Raw genomic sequence first — 27,835 nt, forward strand, 5'->3', positions numbered from 1 at the left:
TGTGGAGAGCGATAGCACAGTGGTAAGGCATTTGCCTTGCGCGCAGCCAACATGGCCGACCCGAGTTCGATTCCTCCGCCCCTCTCGGAGAGTCCGGCAAGCTACCGAGAGTATCTTGCCCGCACGGCAGAGCCTGGCAAGCTCCCCGTGACGTATTTGATATGCCAGACACAGTAACAAAGTCTCCAATGGAGACGTTACTGGGCCCGCTCGAGCAAATCGATGATCAATGGGAGGGCTTTTACTTTATATATATTTTTTTGGGGGGGGGGTCACACTCGTCCATGCACAGGGGTTGCTCCTGGCTCTGCGCTCAGGAATGATGCCTGGCAGTGCTCAGGGAGCCATATGGGATGCTGGGAATCGAACCCAGGTCTGCTGTATGCAAGGCAAACACCCTACCCCTGTGCTATGGCTCCAACCCGTGGAGAGGCAATACTTCAGGCACTGGATTTCTGCAGATTAGTCACTGGACTGCTCACAGCGGTGCTGGTGTGGGTTGGGGTCCTGGGAGGCAGCCTAGAGGGTTGCGACACATACTTTATGTGTGGGAGCCCGGGGGGTTAACCCTGCCTGGCACTGCATGGAGCCCTGAGCACTGAGCTGGGAGCAGCCACCGGCACTATTGGCCACATATGCATCTGCAAGAGATTCAGGTTTTATTTACTTATTTTTATTTATTTAGTTTTTGGTTTTTTGGGTCACACCCAGCAATGCTCTGGGGTTCCCCCTGGTTCTGCAGTCAGGAATTACTCCTGGTGGTGCTCAGGGGACCATATGGGATGCCAGGGATTGAACCCGGGTCGGCCACATGCAAGGCAAACATCCCACCTGCTGTACTATCGCTCCAGCCTGAAATTCAGTTTTTAAACACAGACACAGATCTGAAATAAATTCAGTCAGCACTGTTGGCCACATCTGCAACTGCAAGGAAATTCAGATTTTAAACATACACACAGATGTGAAAAGAATTCAGAATTATTTTCTTTGGATTCAAATGACTTTGGTATTGAGGGGCACAGAAGGCCTATCTATCTTTAATACTGATATTCTTATTTATGTAACTACATCTCTGAATGATTTAAGCATACGTTCACTAAGCAAACAAGGGAGCCTGCCTCTGAATATGGGTCATTGCAAAAGAGGAATCGTTAGTGGGAGAACTATTAAAAATGATCAAATGGTCCCCCAAGCACCACCAGGCATGACTGCTGAGCACAGGGCCAGGAGTAAGCCTTGAGCACTTCCTTCCCTCCCCTCCACCAAAAAGAATTAATAATCAAGATACAGTTAAATGCATTTCTGAATCGGTCGGTGATGTGGCTCTGTTCCCCATCTTTCTTTCTTTCTTTCTTGCTTGCTTGCTTGCTTGCTTGCTTGCTTGCTTGTTTTTTTTTTTAAGTGAATCACTGTGAGATACAGTTACAAGCTTTCATGTTTGAGTTACAATCATCACTATCACTATCATCCTGTTTTTCGTAGATTGCCTCGGGCAGGCCCCAGTAACATCTCCTTCATCCTAGCCCTGAGATTTTAAAAAGTGCTCTTTTTAAAAAGGCTCTTTCAGGGTTAGGAGAATGAGACCCATCATTGTTACTGGTATTTGGCATATTGGGTACGCCATGGGGAGTTTGCCAGACTCTGCCGTGTGGGCAGGTTGCATTCGGTAGCCTGCCAAGTTGTCCAAAGTAAGAATGAGATAATAAGCACTGAGTTACAATCATACAATGATCAAACACCCATCCATCCCTCCACCAGTGCACATTCCCCACCACTAGTGTCCCCAGTATACACCCTGCTTTCCCACCCTCCCTCTGCCTCCATGGCAGACAATTTCCCCCATACTCCTCTCTCTCTCTCTACTTTTGGGCATTATGATTTGCAACACAGATACCGAGAGGCCATCACGTTTGGTCCTTTATCTTCTTTCAGCACACATCTCCCGTCCCGACCAATCCCTCCAACCATCATTGACTAGGATCCCTTCTCTACTCCCAGTTACCTTCTCCCCCAGCTCATGAGGCAGGCTTCCAGCTATGGAGCAATCTTCCTGGCCCTATGTCTACTGTTCTTGGCTATCAGTCTTATATTCTGTTATTTTATATTCCACCAGTGAGCACGCACTCTTCTTTCAAGAGCTCTCAGCCCGGGTCAGGAGTCTCTGCTTGTGTGGTGCCGCACTTAGTGGCAAAGGAACACCTCTTCGGAGCACTCAGCATGGAGCCATCGCCATGCATTGGGGAATCTCGCGGCTCCCGCCCCGCTACAGGCCTCTCCACGTGAGAGTCGGGCTGTTTCGCTGCGTGGAGAAGCTCCTAAGTAAGGTGTGAGCGGAGAGGCCAGAGCGTTTTTTCAATTCCCGGCTCGAGAGGCTTGTTCTGGAGGGCTGGATGCTCAGGGCTACCTCTGCGGCTGCCACATACAGGCCACAGGCTGGCTGTGCACTACTAAACACCCCTCCTGCCACCCCCCCTCCCCCACTACCACACCTGATCCGTTGGGTGCTAAGTGCAAGGGCCAGGGACACCCCCTTCCACACGCAGGTGGGCTGTCGCTCCACCTGAAGAGATGGCGAAGAGGAAAGTGCTAACCAAGGGTGCAAGCTCCCCTCCCACTTGGATGGGAGTGGGGACAAGCTTTGGGCATTGTGGGGCTCACTGTCCAGGGCTGAGAAATGATGTGGGTGGGTGGGGTCCTCGTCTGACTTGAGTTCTCATGGCGCCCACCCATGCCGGCCTGTTTGGCTTCAGGACTGTCACTTTCCCCTTTTGTCACTACCCACAGGCAGGTGAGCAACGGGAAGACCAGCTGTGAGCTGGGGGTTGAAATAAAGCATCCTGTAACACTCTAGCACTGTCCTCCCATTGTTCATCGATTTGCTCGAGCGGGCCCAGTAACATCTCTATTGTGAGACTTGTTGTTACTGTGTTTGGCGTATTGAATACGTCACGGGGAACTTGCCAGACTCTGCTGTGTGGACGATACTCTCGGTAGCTTGCCAGGCTCTCCGAGAGGGGTGGAGGAATCAAACCCAGCTCAGCCGAGTTGGCCACACTCAAGGCAGATACCCTACCGCTATGCTATCACTCCAGCCTATTAAAAACTTAATTTTTTTTGGGGGGTGGACTGTTGGCGGGGGTGCCCAGCATCACTGAGGGGCCACTTTTCCGTCGGTGTTGGAGGGAAAAGATGTTGACCATCCGTTTGCTATTGATCCGAGGGCCAGCATGTAAGGCCAGCATTTGTGGGCGGTCTCAGCGCTGGGCACTCTGTTTGTGCAGGAGGAGGGTGTTGGCCAGCTCTTGTGGCAAACTTTCCACAAGTTTCCATCTGCTAAGACTGGGCTGGCTCTGCAGAGAGGCAGGTATGGCCTCCCCAGGGGCTGCAGGGGGCTTTCCAACCACCGTTCCCGGGTCAGGAGTACGTGCAGACATCTGCCTGCCTGCCCTTCCTCTCCTGGGTGCGGGGTGGACTTGGTGATCCCGGGAAGGCCTGGTTTCCGGAACTGGCTATGGGGAGGCAAGTTTGGCAGAAATGGCAGAGGAGTTGGATGTGTCCAGAGCGTTCTGTGAAGGAGTGGCGTTTCCGTCAGCTTTCAGGAGCCTGTCTCCGTTCCAGGAAGCAGGAGTTCCAAGAATTCTGACACTTCCTATTTCGAATGGATACTGTGTTTAGTTTATTTAGGAGTATGCTACAGAAACTGACACATACTTGAACCATTTTCAGTTATTTGAATGGTTTCCTATTTGTTTTCTGCTTGGTCTGAGAGTGTTGTTGTATTTAGCGCCATTCCATAATGTTCAAGGGTACAGTGAGAATTTTAATATCACTCCTATGGGGAAATTATAAAGTTATATTGCCTATATGATTACCACTATAACCAGCTACATATGTTGATTAGATTAGATATTTGAATTCATATTTCATGTATCATTAAATGTATATTATATGGAATCTGAATTTAATTATGCAATCTAAGACATTTTATATGGTACAGAATATGTCAATATATAATTGAATATCATTTAAATGCAGGTGGATATGAAAATACTGTGTTAGCATATATTGAAATTGTGGTGGCGGTCTCCCAAGCATTGCTCAGGGGGTCCCTGGGGTGGTTCAATGCTTGGGCCCCTCAATACAGAGCTGTTCCATCCTAGTGGTTCTGGGGGCCACCAGGGCCCACCCATGGGCACTTGGGGTTCTCTAGGACACGACGTGATGGCACCATAGGATGCTGGGGATTGTAGGTTCGAGCCTCACTTCTATGCCATCTCCCAGGCCACACATTCTATGTTTTCTGTCTGTTTTATGTATCGAAGTCATTGATGTTTCTGTGGTGGTTTCTGCAAACTATTTTTTTTTTTTTTTTTTGCTTTTTGGGTCAGACCTGGTGATGCACAGGGGTTCCTCCTGGCTCTGCACTCGGCAATCACTCCTGGCAGTGCTCAGGAGACCATATGGGATACCGGGGATCGAACCTGGGGCAGCCACGTGCAAGGCAAACTCCCTATCCACTATGCTATCGCTCCAGCCCCATCTGCAAACATTTTGGATGAAGTAGATCATCAACTCCTTTTAGTTGCTTACCCAGGACCAGCACCAGCGACAGGTCCAGAGGTGCTCGGACTTGCTTGCACACGAGTAGAATGTTTCCCTACCCCCACCCCCACACGCCACGTGGTTTCCTTATTCTCAGAGTGAAGGAATTTCAGTGACATCTTCCAAAGTGGAATTGCCCTGCTAATTGCCGGGGTCTTAGACTAGGTTGAGGGAGCCTGGGTGTTTCACAGTTGAATAACGGCTTGGCTCGTTTTTCAGTTGTCAAGTGAGCAAGGAGTTCACTCAGGGAGGTGGCACTGCCACTTGGTGCTGATAAGGTGAACCTCATGACTCTGAGGCCACTTCCCGGCACGCCCGTCCTCTTCCCTCTCCCCAGGAGAGTCACGGGGCAGTGACGGGAAGTCTGAGGAGTCCAGTTCGGCTCATGCAGGCCCCTCTCTCAGCTCACTTGAACCTGGCAATTAGGATGTGTGAGTCTGGGTGACCCTCGGGACAACGTGGGTTTGAACTGTGGGGTCTGTCCACTGGATTTGTTCCCGTTCCTCTCTCTTCCTCCACCTCAGTCTATTCCTGAGGAAGATGGAGACAAGTTAGGAGGAGCTGCTTAGGGTCTCCTGGGGACGTTCTTTCCTCTCGCTTCCTTTTTGGTCAGCATAGAACGTGCTGTAAGCAAAGTATATGCTAGTTGGATATCATCATTAAGGCTTGCAGTCACTGTGGGCTATGAGTAATAACTTTTTTCTCTATTTTTGCTTTTTGGGTCACACCCGATGATGCACAGGGATTACTCCTGGCTCTGCACTCAGGAATCACTCCTTGCCATGCTCAGGGGAACCATATGGGACGCTGGGAATCGAACCCCGGGTGGGCTGCATGCAAGGCAAATGCCCTACCCGCTGTGCTATGGCTCCAGCTGCTGAGTAATTACACTTGGTGGAGTCATCAATTCCATGTGGATTTTCAACAGTGTGAGATGTGTGAACCCCTCACCCCTTTCTGACTGTTCAAGGTATTTTTTTCTTTTATTGGTTTTAGGGCCACACCCTTTGGTGCTTAGGGCTTACTCCTGACTCTGTGCTCGGGAATCACTCCTGGTAGGGCTAATGGGGTGTTGGGTATTAAACCCAGGTGGACATGTGCAAGGCAAGTGCCCTATGTTCTGCCGTACTGCTCCAGCCCCCAGTTGTCTGAAGTTTAGCTCTAGTTTTGCAGTCAACTGATTTCCCTTCTTCTATCTTCCAAATTCCTCTTGTTTTCTCATGACACTCTAGTTTTACGTCTTCAAAAGGACAGTCAGTTCCTCTCTCCCTGCGCTGCCTCAGCTGAAAGCCCGGGACGCTAAGGTGATGCTAATTGCCAATTTTTGGCTTCCCTGTGGTCTCTGGAGGAAGATGAAGATAACAGATGCCATGAAGTGCTTTGACCTCAGGCCAGGAGGGCAGTTCAATTATAATGAGAACCTTCTATCTTTCCCTTATTTTCATGTGACATTTAAAGTCTCGGCACTGAATACACACCAGGGAGGGAAATTGTATTTTGAATGTCACTGAGAGCAGGGTGGCCCAGAAGATACTTGAGTAGCATAAGAAAATGAAGAAAATGTGTCTTAAAAAGTGTTCCGAGCAAGCCAGCTACCGCTGCCAAAGCATATGCCTAATGTAGGAGAGTTATTTGGTAACTGTGGGACTTATTAAAAAATAAGAATGTGGGGGCTGGCACAATAGCGCAGCTGGTAAGGTGTTTGCCTTACATGCGGCCAACCCGGGTTCGATTCCCAGCATCCCATATGGTCCCCCAAGTACCACCAGGAGTAACTTCTGAGTGCGGAGCCAGGAGTAATCCCTGAGTATCGCTGGGTGTGACCCAACAAGAAAAATAAATAAGTAAATAAATAAGAATGTGGTCAGAGATCTAGTGCAGGAGTTAAGGTGTTGGCCTTGCATCCTGCCAACCTCAGTTCAAATCCCTGGCACTGCATATGGGATCTACAGCACTGGCAGGAGTGACCCCTCAACAGGAATTGAGGAATAGAACTGAAGCACTGCCAGGAATGGCCACCCCCCAAGATGCTACAAGTCATTTTGTCTCTATCCCTTTGATCAGGTTCAAGAGAATCCCTGTACGCTGTGCTTTCTGGCCTTGGTGTGGTGTGGGCTTTTCCTCTCTCTAGAGCTCTGTGATCTCATGGGAGCCACGAGGCACAAGTTTCTATATTTATTAAAATGAGAGTTAAGTGAAAATTTCAGTTGTTCGGTCACATTATTGACATGTGAAGCGCTTCCTAGAGGTGCCAGTCTCGTGGTTACTTCCTGTCTTGGAGCATCCGGAGAAAGACCCCACTGTTCTAGAAGAGCACTGGGAAAAGACAAAGGAATATGCCCATTCTCCTCCCCACAGGGCTTCCTAGGGTCTTTGCCTGACTATATTTTAAACGTGCATTTGAAATTATTACTGAAAACACGGGCTGGAGTGATAGCACAGAGGGTAGGGCCTTTGCCTTGCACGTGGTCAACCCGGGTTCGATTCCTCCACCCCTCTTGAAGATCCTGGCAAGCTACAGAGAGTATCCCACCTGCACGGCAGAGCCTGGCAAGCTCCCTGTGGCATGTTCGATATGCCAAAAACAGTAACAAGAAGTCTCACAATGGAGACGTGACTGGTACTCGCTCGAGCAAATCGATGAACAGAGGGAGGACAGTGCTACAGTTCTACTGAAAACACAGGGTGATTGAGCAGGAAACTTAACTTCAAAACATTCCTCCACCTCTAGTGAGAACAGACATTTCCACCCTTTTTTAAATCTTTTGGAATATCTTTGGGAAAACCTGAGGTCTATTCTTTTTCTCTCAAGTTCCACCTCTTCCATAAATATTTTCTTCATTTATTGAAACATATTACTTAGACTTCTAAATTGAAATTAAAATAAAAAATTAATTCAGGCGCAGTGGTTTACAGTACTGATAATAATACTATTCAGTTGCACTCCCCACCCAAGGTCCCAGTTGCTTCCACCGAGATCCCAGTGGCCCCCTGACACCCCCATCCTAACCCCCACCCCAACGTTCCTTAGACTTCTCCAGTAGCTGCTTTATCCCTGAGCCTCATCAAGTGTCACATCGTGATTTTGTGGGTGTCATTCACAAATCTCGACTATTGCTCTACTAGCAAAACAAATCTCTACTATTCCAGCGTCACTCCGCCTCCAGACCTAGTGGGACTCCCGTTCTCAGGGGCTGACCACACCTCACACAGCCACTGGCCACTGACCCATTCCAGGACTCCAGAGCAAACCCTGCCCTGAGCCTCCCAGATCTAGGCGCTGCCAGTTCTCAGCCTGACCTCTCACCCACTTTCTATTCGGCTATTGTCATCATCACTGGCCACCATCCAAATTGCATGTCCGTCTCTCCCGGAAGGGAGCATAACATGACACTTGCCATAACCATGCTGCCAGACCCCACACTAGGCTCTCTCACTCAGGGTGCCCCAAGGGGGTGCGGGTGAGACCCCTTCCTGCTCCAAGGGAAGCCACTGGACCCAGCCCCAGTAGCTGAAAACCTCCAGAACCCAACAACTGCCATGCCCACGGCTGCTTTCCACATGCTTGGGCCAAGCCTCAACCATGAGTGAATCTTTTCCTGGACCACGCGGCCACATTTGGGGCCACACTATACTGCATAGAACACACCCTACCCATACTCCAAGAGTATTGCACCGTATTTGATGGGATTCAAAGTAGGAGGCAACCAACCTGACAGGGCAATATTATATTATTTTTGGTTCTGCTTTGGGACAGAATTGCAGAGACAGGGATTGGGGTTTGGGATGGAAACACTCAAAATATGGTAGTGGGAAGGGGCAATGGTGGTGGGATTGGTGTTTGAATATTAAATGTAATCAAATATTGTGAACTACTTTATAAAATAAAAAAATTTTAAAACAAAACACTTTATAGTCTGCTCGCCACACAAACAGAGGTCATTGTAAGTGTTGACGAGGTGTTTTGTGGGCTCAAGGGCTAAGGGCATTTGCTTTGAGTCTCACAAAAGTGAAGCATGCCAGGCCTCCCCCCTCCTTTCTCTTCTGCGGCTGCCTTTTGTCCTTCCGGCTGCCTGAGCCATGGGGCTCATCCCTCTCTTCCTTCAGCCCTTTGTTGGCCAAGGTTGTTCCCTAGCCAAGCCTCGGTGTGTGGACACACAGCTGTCTCCCGGCTCAGAGCGACCCGTCCACAGTTCCTCACACCTCTGCACACTGGCCGCTTCACTTCTCACTTGTTGTGCCCTCACCCTCGTCCGTGCAGATACTAAGTTGCGTGGACGCAGAGCTATGTGTCTCCCCCCCCCCCTTTTATTTTTCCTTTTTGGGTCACACCCGATGATGCTCAGGGGTTACTCCTGGCTCATGCACTCAGGAATTACTCCTGGCGGTGCTCAGGGGACCTTATGGGATGCTGGGAATCAAACCCAGGTCAGCCGCGTGCGAGGCGAATGCCCTACCCGCTGTGCCATCGCTCCAGCCCCCAACTCCGTGTTCCCTTGACCTTGCTATGTAGACAGATGCTCTGTGTTGTGAAGGGAGATATATAGATGCTCTGTGTTGTGAAGGCTCAGATGTGGAACGGCGGTGGTCACAAACACTGGCAGAACCAGAACAGGGGGGCGTGACTGTGTTTCAAAGACCAGCACTTTCCCCCCTTTTATTTTGGCAATCAAAAGTTGCTCAACCAATTCTGATTTATTTTAGCAAGAGATAGAGGAGAAAGATGAAGACCACATCTGGTGTAGCCCCTGCCCGCGTCCTCTGATTTACTCTCCAGAACCCTTCTGGTAGAACCCTGCATTTCTCCCAGAACCCGGGCCCAGATCCCTCTGCCTGGCTCTCCCGGGGCTCCACCTGTCCCTCCTTTCCCCTGATTTAGAGGGGCTAGAATTTGAGCTTCCAGGGGTTTGACATGAATGACCTGGAAAAGAGACCTTGAGGGCTGGAGCAATAGCACAGTGGGGAGGGTGTTTGTCTTGCATGTGGCCAACCTGGGTTCGATTCCCAGCAACCCATAGGGTCCCCTGAGCACTGCCAGGAGAAATTCCTGAGTGCAGAGCCAGGAGAAACCCCGAGCATCACTGGGTGTGACCCATAAAGAAAAAAAAAGAAAAGAAAAAAAAGAGACTATGAGGATTGATGCTTCTTTGGACCAGCCAGATCTCAGTGCTCAGGCCAGCAGAAGCCAGAGCCTCAGGTTTAGGGGTTCACTTTGCTGATGTTTGTTGTTAGGGTGCTTGGGCCTAGGGGAAAGGACCCAGGCAGAGTCGCAGCCTGGGGCTGACGAGAGGAGCAGAGAGCCCGGACCCCGGACTGGAGGTAGCTGATCCCAAATACGGAGGCAGCCTGTGGAGTCGGGCAGAGGGGCAAGGCCAGGAGTCCGGAGGGGCAGGAGAGATCGGGGGTCACTTACAGTTTGCTGGTACCCCCTGCCCAGGAGGAGATGGTGCCTCCGTCGGAAGACCCCAGGGAAGCTCAGATGAAGCTGCCTGAGGTTAATCCTGAGGTTAATCCACATTTCACTTCCCGCCTTGGGGAAGGCTAGGATGGCCTCAAGAGCTCTGCCCCAAGAAGTTTCACTTTAGTTTGAACGGGAGTGAAACGGACTTGGCAGTGGACTCGATGGAGTTCTTTTAATAGATGAATGATGTTTCTGTGTTCCCCGAGCAAAAACACTTCTCCACTTAGCCAGTCTCATTTATCTGAAGCTTCAAAGAGAGGGGGAAAAAGGTTTTATTAAAAAAATAGCATTGTAGGGGCTGGAGCGATAGCACAGCAGGTAGGGCGTTTGCCTTGCACGCGGCCGACCTGGATTCGATTCCCAGCATCCCATATGGTTCCCTGAGCACCGCCAGGTGTGACCCAAAAGGCAAAAAAAAGAAAAAAGAAAAAAGAAACCCACTGTAGCACTGTCCTCTCGTTGTTCATCGATTTGCCGAGTGGGCACCAGTAACGCCTCACAACAAATTGTGAGATTTGTTTTTACTGTTTTTGTCATATCAAATACATCACGAGGAGCTTGCCAGGCTTTGCCGTGTGGGCGAGATACTCTCGGTAGCTTGCGAGGCTCTCCGAGAGGGGCAAAGGAAATCGAACCTGGGTCATCCACGTACAAGGCAGACGCCCTACCCACTGTGCTATCCCCAAACAAAATCGGTTTCTTCTCTTGGCCCTTTTACGATCCCCAGGATTTAAAGATGAACTTCCTTCTGTTTAAACATCAGACAACAAATATTATGTCTCTGTTTCCTATGAAGTCTATCTCATCAGCTCCCAAATCCACCTTTGTAAATGCTTTTATTTTTGTGGATTTAGTTCTGTGTTTCTTTTGACATCCCCATGGACAGAATCGAGATCTAGAAAGCCAGAAGGGGACCGAAATCATTTATTACCATGGATTTGGCATCATCCTTTCCTCTCTGCTCTAAGTGTCTCTCGCACTAAAGAATCCATGAATGAAATTCTTGGAATGCTGTGGGCAGAATGAGTCGGCGGTCAGCCCTTGGTATTTAGCCCCCTTTCCTCGACCGTTTTTTACTTTTCCTTGTTCTGGTTCTCCTCTGTGAAGCAGGCAAGTTGGGAAAGAGTGTGTAGATTCAATAGAAGTGAGCTGGACAGTGGGTAAGGCATTTGCCTTGCACATTGCTGACTGGGTTTCGATCCTCGGCATCCCGTATGATTCCCTGAGCACCGCCAGGAGTGATCCCTGGATGGAGAGCCAAGAGTCACCCCTGAGCCAACCATCGTGTGGCCTGAAACAAAACAAAACACAAAAAAGTGGGTTACCAACAGCAACAGAGTTTTAGGTACTTTCCTTCCAGGATAAAACTATCAAAGAGGATGGATGTCTTGGTGATGTCACAAGCAACAGGAGTAAAACAAAAAGGGCACCTGAGCTTTTATAAACAGATTCCAGACCAGGGCACTTTTTTTTCTGCTTCTGAGTTCCGAAGTGGGTGAGGAGGAGGATCCAGTGTTGCATTGTTTGAGTTATCAGACATGGGAACGCCTGCTCAGCCCCTGGCACTGACTGGGCCCTACAGCCCTGAGGAGATAAGGCCCCTGCTTCAAGTTGGGTAGGGCTGGGAGATACTAGATATTTAATTCCACCTTAACTCAAAAGACAGGCATAGGGTACACATGATAACCTTCCAGTATCTGTATTGCAAACAGTAATGCCCAGAAAGGGAGGTGGAGGAAGAGAGAGAGAGAGAGAGAGAAATAGAGACAGAGAGACAGAGATAGAGAGACAGAGACAGAGATAGAGAGAGACAGAGAGAGAAGTGGGAGAGGGAGGGACAGGAAGAGAGAGAGAGAGAGAGAGAGGTACCAGCCATAGAGGAAGGAAAGAAACGGGACATCGGTGCTAGGAAATGGGACTGGGAACTGGTCAAGGGACGAGTGGAACATGACATAACTGAAATCCAATCATGAACGGTTTTGTAACTGTGGGGAGAAAAATTCTGATACCGCTGGCAAAGGTGACAGAATCAAAAGTATTCAAATAGAACTACATAAAATCAAAGAGTTTCTGCTTCGCAAAAAAAAAGGGGGGGGGCTAAAACCAAAAGACAACTATCTGGGAAAAAATATTTGCGTTCAATCCATCAGATAGAGCTTTTATATCCAGGATATATAAAATACTCGCGAAGATCAACAACAACAACAACAAAATTAAAAAGAAATTGTAAGTCTACAACTGTACCTCATGATGTCTCACTAATAAAAATAAAAAAATAATTAAAAAAACACAACAAAATATCAAAAAATGGGGGGAGGAAATGAATAGAAACTTCTCAGAGGAAGGCCAGCCACTGGCAGATAGGCACATGGAAAAAAGTTCAGCATCACATATCAGAGAAATCCAGATCCAGGCGACAATTAGACGCCATCTCATACCCGTGAGAAGGGCAAGTATCAAAGATACTGGGAACACTCTGATTTGGTGGGGATTAAGGAAAAATAAAAAAATGACAGGCAAGGGCCAGAGAGATTGTACCAGGAGTAAAGCCAATCAACCAACCAACCCTGGTTCTCATCGTTGGCACCACATACAACCCCCAGGATACCAGGGATTAATCCTGAGCACAGAGCTGGGAATGCCCTTCATCCCCTCTTTGCTCATGGGTGTGGGAGTCCAGGCGGAGTCATTCGTTGTCAGAGCTGTGTTCCAGCTGTGCCGTGGACTGGGAGCACATGAGGGAGCACAGAGAGGAGTGTGGGACAGGAGGGGCTCTCGCTCCTGGCGAAGGCATTTCTTGGCCTGGAGTTCCAGGTCAGAGGGATGTTTCAGTGGGTGGAGATGGGCAAAGGCGGATGGGGAAGCGGGGAGGCAGGAACGACCCGATAGTATAGGGGACAGCAGACAGTGGTGAGGACCTTGAAGGGGGGCGGTGGTAAGAAGTAAGTTCTTCCCTGGATGTTGGTGTGTTCGGGGGTCTTAGAAGGTATGGATCTGGTGCTGCAAGTCGGGGTGGCCTGGGGCTTCTGCATCCTTCTTTGGTCCCGTGATGCCCACCCTTCTGGTCTCAGTCTTTTTCTTTGGGAGGGTCACACCCGGCGATGCACAAGGGTTACTCCTGGCTCATGCACTCAGGAATCACTCCTGGCAGTGCTCGGGGGACCATATGGGATGCTGGGGATTTGAACCTGGGATGGTCGCGTGCAAGGCAAACACCTTACCCGCTCTGCTATCGCTCCAGCAACCACCCTCCCCGTCTTCTCAGAGGGGGAGCCCGGAGGCTGTATTGAGAGTGTGATGCCCAGGTTAGCACACCCGTGGCGTAGTCTCCAGCAGGGAGCTCTGTGGCTCTTGGTGTGACTTGGTGGCTCACCAGTGAGAAGCCTGCCCCAGCTAAGGGTAGTGACACTGTCCGTGTTAGCCCCTGCGTATCCCTGAGCCTGTGCGTGCCTGGGAGGTGGGGCCAGGATTCCCAGGGAAGAACAACAAGGTGCGGGGAGAGACTGAGCCAGATTTGATTGCACCGTGACACAGAGATCGAAATAACTGTGCCCCGTCCAGCTCTCCACAGACACACAGAGACGCAGCTCAGGTCACAGCAGATAGAGTGTGGAGGCTGGACTCTTAGCTACAAATGGGCACAAGTGTCCTTAGGTCACCTTCCGAGCTGTTTTCAAGTCCGCGGACAGTTCTGATGGCTCCTTTCACGCTGCCGTCTGCTCTAGTTCCCCTGCTTGCACTTGTGAGGTTATCTGATTCTTTCACAGGCACAGGTCTTTATTATTATTATTATTATTATTATTATTATTATTATTATTATTATTATGCTTTTTGGGTCACACCCGGTGATGCCCAGGGGTTACTCCTGGCTCTGCACTCAGGAATCACCCCTGGCGGTGCTCAGGGAACCAAATGGGATGCTGGGAATTGAACCCGGGTCAGCCGCATGCAAGGTAAATGCCCTACCAGCTGTGCTATTGCTCCAGCCCCCACAGGCACAGATCTTATTATCTCTAGAGGAGAGGTGAGGATTCTGGGGCCTGGAAACTGGCTGCTTCCCTCCTCGGTCATGGCGTCCTCGGTCACTCCTGGTAGTGTCTGGCTCTGGCTCTCTGGGCCAGTGAGTTTTGGTCCTTGGGTTCAGTGACACTGAGGGCCACTAGGATCACACCCAGTGGTGCTCAGGATTGAACCTGGGGCCTCTGCATGCGAGGGAGAGCCTTTTGGAACCATAGCCCTGGTGGGGCCTGGAGCTTTATTTATTTTTGCTTTTTGGGTCACACCCAGTGATGCTCCGGAGTTACTCCTGGCTCTGCGCTCATGAATTTCTCCTGTTGGTGCTTGGGGGACCATATGGGATGCTGGGGATTGAAGCCGGGTTTGCCGTGTGCAAAGCAAACGCCCTCCCCGGTGTACTATTACTCTGGCCCCCTCTAAAGTAACCTGCTTATGGCTCTCAGCTGACAGGATGACCATGCCTGCCTCTCTCCGAGTTTGTGAGAATGAAGCTTTTGTTCCTATTCTTCTGCTCGGATGCCTCGACTTCTTTCACACTCAGAGACTCACAGAAGAGTCTAGGGTGGAGGACGCCCATGGGTGTAGAAGGGGCCATTAACCAGGCTTTCTCTACCTGGACCTAAAAAAGAAATGCATTTTACCTTGGTTTTGAGAGGCATCTCTTCGTGTGTGTGTGTGTGTGTGTGTGTGTGTGTGTGTGTGTGTGTGTGTGAAAGAGACGGGGGCAAGAACTGTACCATGTACACAGGACTGATCTCTGTAATCTGTAACGTTTCCTTGAAGAAGCCGCCACGTTTTCTTACTTGCATTGGTCTTGTTTTTCTTTTCTCTTCCACTTCTGTTTGGTCTGCCTCATTGAATGTGCTTGTTGAACGCCTCTGAATTGATTTCACCGCCCACCTCGGGCCCCTGGCCTCCCTTGGACAATTATGTGTGTCCCCAGATATCTCGATCAAATCACTCTCTTCTCCTCACCGCTATCTTTCTTATCTCTGAGTCTAAGGAGGAGTGTCTCCCTCTCTGATGATTGAGGTAACCACATTCAACCCTAATCCACCCTGAGTGCTTCCTACTTCTGTCTGCAAAGGGGAGAAGCACTGTGTACATTCACTCTCCGTGAAGGAAGGGAAATATATGCTTTAAATTCCCCCCAGCCCCACCCCATCTCAGTTGATGAAAATGTGACTGTGACAAAAGGGAAGTGACATCTGTGACTCCTGGACTGGAGAAGAGGAAGCTTGAAGTCCAGGACAGAGAGGGTTGAGCTTGTGCAGACGGGGTCGGACTGCAGTGGTAGGATTCCAGCAGTTGAGTGAAACTCCCCCCACGCCCTCCATGCAGCTGCCCCCTTGCAATAGATTCTTATGATCTATTGGTGCAGTCTCAACTTCACTGAGTCCCTTGGGAAGTGACACTGGATCTGTGGCTCTCTAAAGGAGGACACTCAACACAAAGGGCGGTTTTTTTTTTTTTTGGAAATCAAGTTTAGTTTTTCTACGTGCAGAACTAACTGTCTAGAAATAGGTGTTTATTTAAATTGTGGAATCGAGACTATGAAACTGAATCTGTAGCCAGTACCGGAGAGTGGATGGAACAGATATAAGTAACTGTTTGGTGTCTGATGAGAACAACTTCTACACAGGATCCAGAGAGACTTTACAGAAAGAGGGGCAGAACCCTCAGATTAAGCAAATGAAACTCATGTTTCAAACAGGTTATGCAAAAATTGACTTATACTCTTATTTTCATTTTTTTTATATTTAGAAAGTGCAGATTTTACAAAAGGTAACCATATCTTTTCTATATACAATCCCAAACAATACTGTCAGTCTGTTACTCTATGGTTGGATGCCTATTATTTGAACCCCATCAAATGTGGAGCAGTACTCCTGGAGTATGGGTAGGGTGTGTCTTATGATGTGTCGCCCGGCCGAGGTCCAGGAATAAATTCACTCATGTGGCAGCGTTTGGGTTGTGGAGGTTTTCAGCTGCCGGGGCTGGCCTTGGGGTGGGGAAGGCTCTCACCTACCCCCTTCTGGGGTGCCCCAAGTGAAATAGCCCCCGGGGTCCGGTGGCATGGCTATGGTGAGCATTATGCTATGTTCCCTTCTGGGAGAGAAGCGAAATGATGCATTTGATTCTTTGGGGGTAGAAGCCTTCAGTGTAGCCTTTGGCTGCTGTGATGGTGGGTGTGGTGAGGCGCAGAGCCAGTTCAATTCTCTCTCAACCTTCCAGTGACCTTGTCCATGCTCCTTAACATCTGCCACCGATAAGCCTCCACCCTGGTGATCACCATCCTGCCTCCTGCCTCTCCTTGAATGCTTTGTGTCCAACGAGCTCTCTTCCAATAGCGAGGACTTGGGGAGAGGTAGTAGCAAGTGACATTCACCATTCCGTTCTTTTGCAAATTAGATTGCCCTTAGATGCAAGCACAAGTCTAAGCTCATTTGTTGAACATTTGCCCAAGTTTAAGAGCCCAAGTTTAAGAGGGAGACACTCCTGATGCTGGGCGGGAGAATGTGGATGTCACTGTCACTGTCACTGTCCTCCCATTGTTCATCGATTTGCTCAAGTGGGTCCAGAAATGTCTCCATTGTGAGACTTGTTGTTACTGTGTTTGGCATATTGAATACGTCACAGGTAGCTTGCCAGGCTTTGCCGTGTGGGCGCGATACTCTCGGTAGCTTGCCGGGCTCTCCGAGAGGGGCGGAGAAATCGAACTCAGGTCTGCCATGTCGGCCGTGTGCAAAGCAAACGCCCTACCGCTATGCTATTGCTCCAGCTCAACGTGGATGTAGACAGAAATTTATAGACTGCCTGCCCCACAGTAGACTGTAGGTGATGGAGTTAGCGATGGTGAAACAGGCGTTTATTTTAGGTTTTTGTAAGTGTGCAACGAGAGGTTTTCATCACTGACCTCATTATATCTCATTTCCGGGTGAAAATTGAGACTGCTCTGGTAAGCTGTGAATTTTAGCAGTCCGGAGGATTTCTTTACAGATGTTTCCAAGCGGAATCTGAAGTGAAAACTTGCACCCGAAGCCTCCGAGGGAGCTAGGCTGCTGCTTGCATTGCAATGAAAGGGAGAGGAAATTCATTATCGAGGTTGAGAATGTGGTTTGCATGCTAAGGCCCTTGAGGGAGAATGGGCTTTTCCAGAGGAGCTGCGAGGGAAGTTATAGCCTGTCCTTGGTGATTTAGCTTCCTTGGCTAAGCAAATAGACTCCCTCTGGCGTACCCCCAATCCCATCCCTCCCCCCCAACTTTGCAAGAGAATTCTTTCCCTTCAAGGTCAAAATTGGAAAATTTCCACCTTGAAGTGAGAATCTGCTTGGGTTTGGTTATTGTTTTTTTTTTTTGTTGTTGTTGTTGTTCTTCTGTTGACAAAAACCTGTGTTTTGAAAACCCAGTTGGTGTGGCTCTTTCAGCTTATTATGCCAGTCGAGATGTGGAATGCATTGCGAGATGTCGGATGCAGTTCTTGTTCCATGAGTTAGAAGTCGGTAAAGAGCCAATATTAGGCCAAGACCTCCTGACTGCCGAGCTAAGTAAGGCTTTGGCTGCAGCTCTCTCTTACTTAAAACAAGTCAGTATTACTCCTGTAGTAGAATATTCCTCTTCCCGCTGACTGCCAGGCTTGTTAGACTGCGGGAAAATGCAGAACCAGAATTTGAATCTGTCCTGTGAATTCCAAAACCCAAGAAAGGATGGCATGGCAATAGTCAGGAGGCAGGTGCTTCTCAGAGCTAAACAGGAAATGTCCCGGGAAACAGAAAATCAGATCATCCTGCAAGCCTGCAAGCAAGAGGTTTGCTCTGCCTAGCGCCTGCCCCTCTATGTGATGCAAGTCACGTGTGTGTGTGTGTGTGTGTGTGTGTGTGTGTGTGTGTGTGTAAGTGTAGAGGCGCTGCCACGGACCACGGTCCTCCGTGGTCTTGGAGCCACGTGGGAGAGAGAGGAGACTGTCTGGCCTCCTAGCAGGAGCACTGATCTGCTGAGTAGCTTCGCTTCTGTCACAGAGCAAGGGCCTCACTCTTGGCCGTGTCACATTTGCACTCTGGCTTCTAGAGAGTGCTGTGTTTGTGCACAAGGGGTGCGGTCTGGGGAAGGGCCTGGTTCATCCTGAAGCATCATCCCCTCTCCTGTCCTTCCCTTACTCCCTTAGGGGACCCTGGCAAGCCACCAGAAAGGGGACTGGCTAGTCACCATCTTGGTGCTTCCTGCCAAGTCAGGGCTCCCTCAGGGATGGGCCTCTCCTTCAGTCAGCCTCTGTCTCAGGGATTGACCTCTCCCTCATGGACCTGCCTTTCCCTCATAGGTGGGCCTCTCCCTCGTGGGTCGACCTCTCTCCATGATAAGCCTCTTCCTCATGGGTCAGCCTCTCCCTCATGGATGGGCCTCTCCCTCGTGAATCGGCCTCTCCCTCATGGATTGGCCTCTCATGGATTGGCTTCTCCCTCATGGATCAAACTCTCCCTCATGGATGGGCCTCTTGTTCATGGATGGGCCTCTCCTTCATCGACCAGCCTCTCCCTCATGGATAGGCCTCTCCCTTATGGTTGGCCTCTCCCTCATGAATGGGCTTCTCCCTCATGGATAGACATCTCCTTCACGGTTGGCCTCTCCTTCATGGATGGGCCTCTCCCTCATGGATGGGCCTCTCCTTCATGGATGGGCCTTTCCTTCATGGATGGGCCTCTCTCTCATGGACCGGCCTCTCCCTCATGGTCAGCCTCTCCTTCATGGATGGGCCTCTCCCTCATGGATGGGGCTCTCCCTCATGGATGAGCCTCTCCCTCAGGGATCAGCCTCTCCCTCATGGATCGGCCTCTTCTTCATGATTGGCCTCACCCTCATGAATGGGCCTCTCCCTCATGGATTGGCCTCTCTCTCATGGATGGCCTCTTCCTCATGGATCAGCCTCTCCCTCATGGTTGGCCTCTCCCTCATGGCCGGCCTCTCCCTCATGAATGGGCTTCTCCCTCAGGGATCAGCCTCTTCTGCAAGTTCTGTTGCCTTAAATCCCAGTTCTGAAGGACCTCTATTCTTACAGTGCCTGTAGATAATTTGAAGGGAATGAACTTGCCTTCCAGGTTGGGAGCTGAGTAGGTGCGAACCAGTTGCCAGGAGGAATGCAGAGGTCTACGCTGGCCGAATGGCTGTTCTTGAGTGGGAGGGTGGGTCTGTGGGGAGGGTTGGGGGGAGCATATCCCCTCATTAAAAAAAAAAAAGTCCTGGTACCTGAAAGGTGCTGCAAAGGTGAGGCACATACTTTGCACGAAGCTGAACCTTGTTTGAACCCCAGTACTGCATAGGGTCACCCCAAGCATAGCCGGGGTCACTCCTGAGCACAGAGCCAGAAGTAAACCCTTAGGAGGTGCCCCCCACCCCAAGAAGCAACCAAAATAAATTAAGTAAAATTAAAAATGCTTTGGCCGAAAAACAGGGGGTCAGGAGGACTGGTCAGTGGTTGGAAGCTTGCCACAAGCGTGTGTGGGTGGGTGGGGGTGTGGGGGGACAAAGGGCAGTTAGGACGGAGAAGGGACCAGTATGACAGTGACAGAAATGATCAGTCTGGACAGGAACTGAGTGTTAATAGTAGGCAAAGGGATGGACATGACCTTTCAGTATCTGTATTGCAAACCACAATGCCTAAAAGGGGAGAGGGAGAGGGGGAGTATGAGAGAGAGAGAGAGAGAGAGAGAGAGAGAGAGAGAGATGCCACAGAGGCAGGGAGGCAGGTGGGGGGGCCTGGAGGGAAACTGTGGCCCCTGATGGAACAGGTGTTGGGACATTTTATGACTGAAACGCAGTCATAAACAACTGTAACTGTGTATCTCAATGTGATTCAATTAAAAACATTTTTTGTTTTTAAAGCCCTGGCCCAGTTAGTACTCTAAGAAACAGCAACTCTCGGAAACGCTCCAAGATGACGATTGGTCACAAGAGGACGAGCCGGAGGGGAGAAGGGCAGCAGGAGGTGCTTCCCCGGGGGACGCTTCTCTTTGGCCGGCTCTGTGCTGGCGCTGGTGGCTGCCTGTCAGGTGTCCGGGTTCCTGATGGTGACAGTCTCTAGCACTCACTAATTAGAGCTGCACAGGGGACCTCGCCGTCACCTAATTACCCGCGTGCTCGCTGTCTAATCATGTCAAGGGTGGCTTGTCACTTGTGTTTTGTGTTTTGTTCGAGTTCGACTGTGGCTGTGTGGCGCGGGCTCGGCTTCCAGAATGCAATTCTTTCTTCCCTGACGGCTGCTGCCAGGCCTCGGGCAGAACTGACACTGCAGTTTGCTAGTGAAGAGCGGAGAGGGGCCCTGGGAAGCGCGGGCTAGCGTGGAGGCAGGGACAGAGGAGGGAGGAGGGACAGCGGGGGAGCAGGAGAGAGAGACATGGGTAGACCGGGAGATGGCACGTGCCAGAGCAGAGACAGAGACAAATATATGACACACACATGCACACACTCACATACACATATGCACATACACACATACACATGCACACACACATACACACATGCATATACATACACATGCACATATACATACATTTGCCACATGCACATACATATACACACAATCACACATATACATATATGCACACATACACATACATACAGCAGGTAAGGCATTTGCCTTGCATGCAGCCAACATGGCCGACCCGAGTTCGATTCCTCCGCCCCTCTCGGAGAGCCCAGCAAGCTACCGAGAGTATCTCGCCCGCACGGCAGAGCCTGGCAAGCTCCCCGTGACGTATTCGATATGCCAAACACAGTAACAACAAGTCTCATGATGGAGACGTTACTGGGCCCGCTCGAGCAAATTGATGAACAACGGGAGGACCGTGACTGTGACACATACATACACACATGTACCATATGCACACACATCACACATGCACACTCACACTCATATATACACATGCACATACACATACATGCACATACACACATCACACATGCACATACACAAATGCACATACACATACACACATATACATGTGCTCACATACACACTCATGCACATATACGCATACACAGACACATAGATGACAACGGTGACAGGTGTGCAGGGCCTGGCCTGTGTTCTTATGCTCCCAGCACCTCTTGTCCCACCCAGGTCCCTTCCCCGCTTGCTTCCCCCTGGCATGGAAGTCCCGTGATGCTTCCTCCTGGCCTGTGACAGACTTGGAGCAGGAGATCGGCCATCAGGGAAACTCTTAGGAGCTGGCCTACCTGGGTTCCCGTCCCAGCACCGCTTCCGGCGGCCGTGTTCCTGAGCAAGTTGCATCATCTCCCTGAGCCTCCGGTTCTTCATTTTTAGATATCTTTTTTTTTCTTTTTGGGTCACACCCGGTGATGCACAGGGGTTACTCCTGGCTCTGCACTCAGGAATTATCCCTGGAGGTGCTCAGGGGACCATGTGGGATACTGGGAATCAAACCCGGGTTGGCCACGTGCAAGGAAAACGCCCTACCTGCTGTGCTATCGCTCCAGCCCAAGGTTCTTCGTTTTTAAGTGGGGATCGCGCTGCTGATTACTCCGGAGGGTCTCTTAGCTCTGAAGGAGATAACGTCTGCTAGCTTGTTGGACAAGTTAGTGGCTGTTGCCACTGCGGTGTCTGCGAAAGGCTGCAGGCCCAGTTTCCCCTAAGATGGAATGTTCTCGGCTGAATAGATTTGGGCATTCTGCAGAGGTGACATGTCCCCATCTGGGACTCTGGGCCTTGAACTTAATTTTTTCCTTGTGGCTAGTTTCAGGAAAGAGCCATAGATCCCGGAACGTGCAAAGGGGACAGTGGCTCAGGGTCCAGCTTGGTGAGCTCAGCGGGAGGAAATGCTTCCCTGAACATACTCTCAGATGAGAAACTCCAGCTCTCCACTTTCTGCGTTTAAATCCTTCCTGGGTGGTGAAGCTTAGGGTGAGGCTGTTATTTCAGCTCTGCCGGGGTCTTGTAGACGGGGAGGTGGCCCTGCAGATACAGCCAGAAGAGAGACATTTGTGTGCTGCCTTGGGCCAGGGAGTGGTGAAAGGGCTGGAGTGTTTGTGCACGAGACCCTGAGCCCAACCCCTGGTACCATATCCCCCTCCACCCCCATGATTCTCCCCAAGGTAGGGCCGTCATGTGTGTTCGCTGTGGTTCTCACATGCACCTGACTGGGATGGACCAGGAATCGCACCTCTTGCTGTGATACTTGGGGGTCCCAAGTAGCAGAGAGACTGTGACTGCCCCCACTGAGCACATGTGGGCCGCACTGGGGATTGAACTCATGACCTCAAGACAGGTGCTCAGCCACTAAGCTATCCTGGGCTTTTTTAATTAAAAAAAAAATTTTTTTTTTTGGCTTATTATTTTTGGTCCACCCCTGGTGGTGCCCAGGGCTTACTTCTGACTCTGTGCTCAGGGTCCCTTTTGGTAGGGCTTGGAGTGCCGAAGACCGAGTCTGCCTGAGTCCCTTGAAACATGCCTCTACTGACACCCAAGGATAGTAGAGACAAGGGCTAGGAAGATTGCTCTGTAGTCGGAAGCCTGCCTCATGTGCTAGGGGAGAAGGTAGCAGGGATGGAGATGGTATGTTTCTGGAACTTTCCTAGGCTCTGATACTTGTGGTTTTATTTGTGGTTTTCCAGCTGAAGTGGTGGGTCAACACCCATCTGTGTGTGGGGCAGATTTGTGGCAGGAGGACCTCACTCCCTCTCTGCCAATATGGACACAGAGGCCAGAGCCACAGGCCCGAAGAGCCAGTGCGGGTTCAATAATAATGGTTGAAGGAATCGGTGCAAATGCTATAGCACTGTACCACTGTCCTCCCGTTATTCATTGATTTGCTCGCGCGGGCCCAGTAACGTCTCCATTGTGAGACTTCATTGTTACTGTGTTTGGCATATTGAATACGTCACGGTAGCTTGCCAGGCTCTGCGGAGTGGGTGAGATACTCTCGGTAGCTTGCCGGGTTCTCCGAGAGGGGTGGAAGAGTTGAACTCGGGTCAGCCGGGTTGGTTGCATGCAAGGCAAATGCCCTACCTGCTGTGCTATCGCTCCAGCCTGGTGAAAATGCTACAAAAAAGTATTCATAGAGGAAAGAGTGAGAAGATTGTTCTAGTTTGGCAGGGACCATTAAGACCTTCTATAAGATAGCACTAACATGTTGTTAAAGGTTGAGCCTTTTGAACTTTTATATATATATTTGTATATATATATCTGTAAATACGTATGTATATATTTCCCTCTATGATTGGTTGCCTACTATATGAGCCCCATCAAATGTGGTGTGGTACTCTTGAAGAACGGGTAGGTTGTGTCTTACGATGTGCCCAGGAATAGGTTCACTCGTGCGTGGGTTCTGGAGGGTCTTGGCTGCCGGGGCTGGGTCCCTTGGGACAGGGAGGGCTCCCAACCACCCCACTCCGGGGTTCCCCCCTTTGAAACAACCTAGTGCGGGGTCCAGTGGCATGGCTATGCCCGGCTGCTCATCTTGAGCCCTGTCCTGTGACCCTTCATACAGTGACTCCTGAGTACAACAATTTCTCCAAGGCAGAGGGACTCCAGATTCGCTTCCTCTTCCACCCCAGGACCAAGCGTGACTTCTCTTGAACGTTTTCAGTCTCGCTTAAGCCCAGGGCTGGAGAGAGTCAGTCCAGGGCTCAAGGCGCTGGCATTCCCCAGACCCCCCAGTTTGAATCCCTGACACCCAGTATGATCCCCTGAGCAGCCTGAGGTGTGAAAAAGCTGAAAAAAATCATTAAAGTTCTGAGGGCCTTCAAATACGCCCAAGGCCACCAGGCCCACCTGCGGGGACTTCCTGACGTTGCTGTTTCTGTCTTCCAGGTGCTGACGTCATGCCGTGCCTTCCTCTTGACAGCACGAATCCCCACCAAGGTACGTGAGACACCCTGCCCCGTGTGTGTGTGTGTGTGTGTGTGTGTGTGTGTGTGTGTGTGTGCGCGCGCGCGTGCGTGCGTGTGTGTGTCTGTGTCTGTCTCTGTCTTTCTCTCTGTTTCTGTTTTATCTCTCTGTCTCTGTTTCTGTCTCTCTGTCTTTGTATCTCCCCTATCTCTGTCTCTCTGTCTGTCTCTGTCTCGTTCTGTTTCTCTGTTTCTCTGTATCTCCCCTTCTCTGTGTGTCTCTACCTCTGTCTCTGTCTCTCTGACTGTCTTCTTGTCTCTCTCTCTCTCTCTTTATCTCTGTTTTTCTCTCTGTATGTGCTTCTCTCTCTCTCTCTGCTTCTGTCTCTGTTTCTCTCTCTCTGTCTCTCTCTGTCTTTGTGTCTGTGTTCTCTGTCTGCCTATCTCGATCTCTTTCTCTGTCTCTTCTGTCTCTGTTTCTCTGTCTCTGTGTGTGTGCTTTTCTCTCTCTGTCTTTGTTTTTCTCTGTCTCTGTCTCTGTTTCTCTCTCTCTCTCTCTGTGTGCTTCTCTCTGTCTCTATTTCTTTGTCTCTGTGTGTGTTTGTGTGTGTGTGTGTGTGTGTGTGCGCGCGCGCGCACTTCTCTGTCTCTGTCTCTGTTTCTCTGTCTCTGTATGTGTGCTTTTCTCTCTCTGTCTGTTTCTCTGTCTCTCTCTGTTTTTCTCTCTGTCTGTCTGTCTGTCTGTCTCTCTCTCTGTCTGCTTCTCTCGTCTGTTTGTGTGTGTTTCTCTATGTGTGTGTGTGTGCGCGCGCGTGCTTCTCTGTCTCTGTCTCTGTTTCTCTGTGTGCTTCTCTATCTCTCTGCCCCATCTCTGCCTCTCGCTCTTTCTGCCCCAATATGCAGACTTGCTCTGTGAAGGCATGTCCGGAGTCCTCTCGCGCCACCACCCCCCCCCCCCCCCCCCCACACACACACCCTCCTTCCTGAAAGCTCAGTAACGCTCAGTAACGGGGCGATTCGGGTCGCTGTGGCTCCTTTGTTCCCGCACTCGGGCAGCCCAGCGCTGCGGGGGCAGCGGTTTTCTTCCCCAGCACCCGGGGCTCGTGGATTCCAGTCATTTTTCCCGTCTCGGCCGGGCCGTGGTTTCCACTGTCTTGAAGCCTCGTTCTCATTTCCTTCGGGCCCAGTCATGGCAGATTTTTCTAGAATGCTGACATGCGGGAAATGACCTCCATTACTCTGAAGACTGCGGCACCCAACTGCAGTGGCGTGGCCCGCCCCACACACTCGCGTGGGGCGTCTCTTTGTCCCGCTGAGCCTTTTCATCAGGTGCCTCCATTACCTTATGTCATGGAAAGATGCGGACCTATTTTTTTTATTTTATAAAATAGTTCACGATATTTGATTACATTTAGTATTCAGATACCAATTCCACCATGACACCTTTCCACCACCAAATTTCGGATGTTTCCATCCTGAACCCTAGTCCCTGCCCCAAAGCAGAAGAGAAATAATATATTTTGTATTTTTTGTTATGAAAAACTGCTGAAAATGCTATAAAAAAGTATCCTTAGAGGAAAGGGTGTGGAGATTGTTGTATTTCACCCAGGGGCCATTAAGCCCTTCTATAAGAGATCACTAACATGTTGTTAAAGGTTGAGCCTTGTGTGCTATGTGTGTGTGTGTGTGTGTGTGTGTGTGTGTGTGTATGTATTATGGGCTGGAGTGATAGCACAGCGGTAGGGCATTTGCCTTGCACACAGCCAGCCAGGCTGAGCTGGGTTCGATTCCTCCGCTCCTCTCGGAGAGCCTGGCAAGCTACTGAGAGTATTCAATATGCCAAACACAGTAACAAGAAGACTCACAATGGAGATGTTACTGGGCCCGCTCGAGCAAATCTATGAAAAATGGGAGGACAGTGTTTGACTTTTAATTGTGTGTGTGTGTGTGTGTGTATTCTTTTTTCCCCTCTAAGATCGTTTGCCTCCTACTTTGAACCTTATCAAATGTGGTGCAGTAATCTTGGAGTATGGGTAGGGTGTGTGGTTTGAAGTATCGCGCAGCCAGACCTATTTTATAGGCTATGGTTTGGATGGTAACAAAAAGTTAGGACCTTCCCCTAAATAGATTTACCAAGTACATTTACCAAGCATTGATTGAGTAAATCAGATTTCCTTCTGAGACTCATCTGTGATGCGGTCCCGTCTTGGTAGATGAGAACCATGTCTTATAGGCATGTCCTTAATTCAGCCCCTGACGGGAAGGGACAGGGTAAGGAGAAAGGTGGGAAGGGAAAGACGGAAACCGAGAAGGAGGACCGGAAGGAGTGGGAAGGAGGAAAGGGAAGGAAAGAAAGAAGGAAGGGAGGAGAGAGTTCAAAGAATGCATCATTGTCTTGCCAGGATTCAGGAGGAACTGGAGAAGGATCTGCTTTACTATGTTTTGCCTCTTCCTGCTTTTACTAAACTGCATTACTCCCCCACTTCCTTACACCCCCGCAGGGCGAGCGTTAGGAGAAGACTCTCCTTCCTGGGCGATGACATTGGGGTGTGGCGTTATGCTCTCACTTTCTTTTTTTTCTTTATTTTTTTAAAACTCTTTGGGTCATACCCGGTGGTGCTGAGGGGTTACTCCTGTCTCTGCACTCAGGAATTACTCCTGGCGGTGCTCGGGGGAACCATATGGAATGCTGGGAATCGAACTTGTGTCGGCCACATGCAAGGCAAACGCCTTACCCGCTGTGCTATCGCTCCAGCTCCTGCTCTTACTTTCTATAGCCGTTCTTCTTACACTCCAAGCCTTTGCCGCTGTTTCATGAATCTCCACTGACATGCCACCCACGGAGCAGGAAGGAATGGATTATTGGCTTGCAATCTGGCAGTTTGCCTGGCTTCCTCTGTACATCGTGACGTTAGGCTCCTTTTCTGTGCTCCTCGGAGCTTTAAGAGACCTGCTTCCTTTTTTTTTTAACCTCTCCGAGCAAACAAATGCTGCCTTTGATCATGTTTCTGTAAGACAAGACTCTTGGGCTCCATCCCTTTCGATAGAAGAGAAGGTAGAGGGGGTTTGCTACCGTGTTATAAATGAGATCAATTATTATGTAATCAGTGTTTGACCAAATTACCGATACATTAAAGTACCCGATGGCAGACTATTAGGGCATGAATTAACCATATTCCCACTGGTGAAAAATGAGTCGCAGAAGGAGTTCCCGTGCACCTGAGTAAATCACATGCCGCCCGCTGAGTTAGAGTGAATGCGGAGAAGGCGCATTACCCCAGGCCAAGCCCCCTGCCCCGTGCTGCTGGCCTGTCCTCTCTCTCCCGCCCCTCCCAGCCTTCACCCAGGGCCCGAACACTGTGTGTGACATGTGCAATGTTTCACATTCGCTTGGCGGAGTAATTTGGACCTGGGCTCTGATTGCTGATATTATCGCAAGTAAAGACAGGCAGACCTTCTCCGTGGGTGAGCGGCTGTGGGTCTTCGGATATGACAGGGTGGGTTTGCTGTGCCACAGCCAAGAATCAGAACATCAGGGAGGGACATGTACTTGGCGGGTGAGGAGGGGTGATTATATTCCAAGTTCAGCAGTGTATAACTTGGCTCTGCAGATGACTTAGGTTTCCTTTTTGATGCTTTTGCTCTTTGCCCATTCTTTTTCTTCTGCCTGAATGTACGTTTTCAGCCCTTCTCTGGGAACTGAGATACCTCCAGTGTAAAAAACTCTGAGGGCGGCCAGGGGATGGCCCCGACTGTTCTTCCCCTGGCGGCCCAGGTTCTTGGGTGCCTGGGGTGGCCCGGGTTAAGGGGCAGATGGCAGAGGAGATGAGGGCCAAGATGCCATTTATTCCATTCTCATCCCCGTTCACTCCTCGCTCTCTTTCTCTCTCTCTTCTCTCCCAGGCCCCAGTCTGG

At 50.1% G+C, this 27,835-nt stretch overlaps 1 protein-coding gene across 10 annotated transcripts in view; it reads left to right on the top strand.

Moving 5' to 3' along the window:
* CARMIL1 (capping protein regulator and myosin 1 linker 1) overlaps positions 1–27,835 on the top strand; it is a 362,886-nt gene that overhangs the window by 109,942 nt on the left and 225,109 nt on the right. For all 10 annotated transcript variants that reach the window (XM_056132249.1, XM_056132250.1, XM_056132255.1 and 7 more), the window contains exon 3: positions 23,904–23,954. In XM_056132249.1, coding sequence (XP_055988224.1) covers positions 23,904–23,954 — 51 coding nt within the window. The remainder of the gene's footprint in view (positions 1–23,903; positions 23,955–27,835) is intronic.

Source organism: Sorex fumeus, unplaced genomic scaffold (assembly GCF_029834395.1).
Source record: "Sorex fumeus unplaced genomic scaffold, SorFum_2.1 ptg000094l, whole genome shotgun sequence".
NCBI classification, from domain to species: domain Eukaryota; kingdom Metazoa; phylum Chordata; class Mammalia; order Eulipotyphla; family Soricidae; genus Sorex; species Sorex fumeus.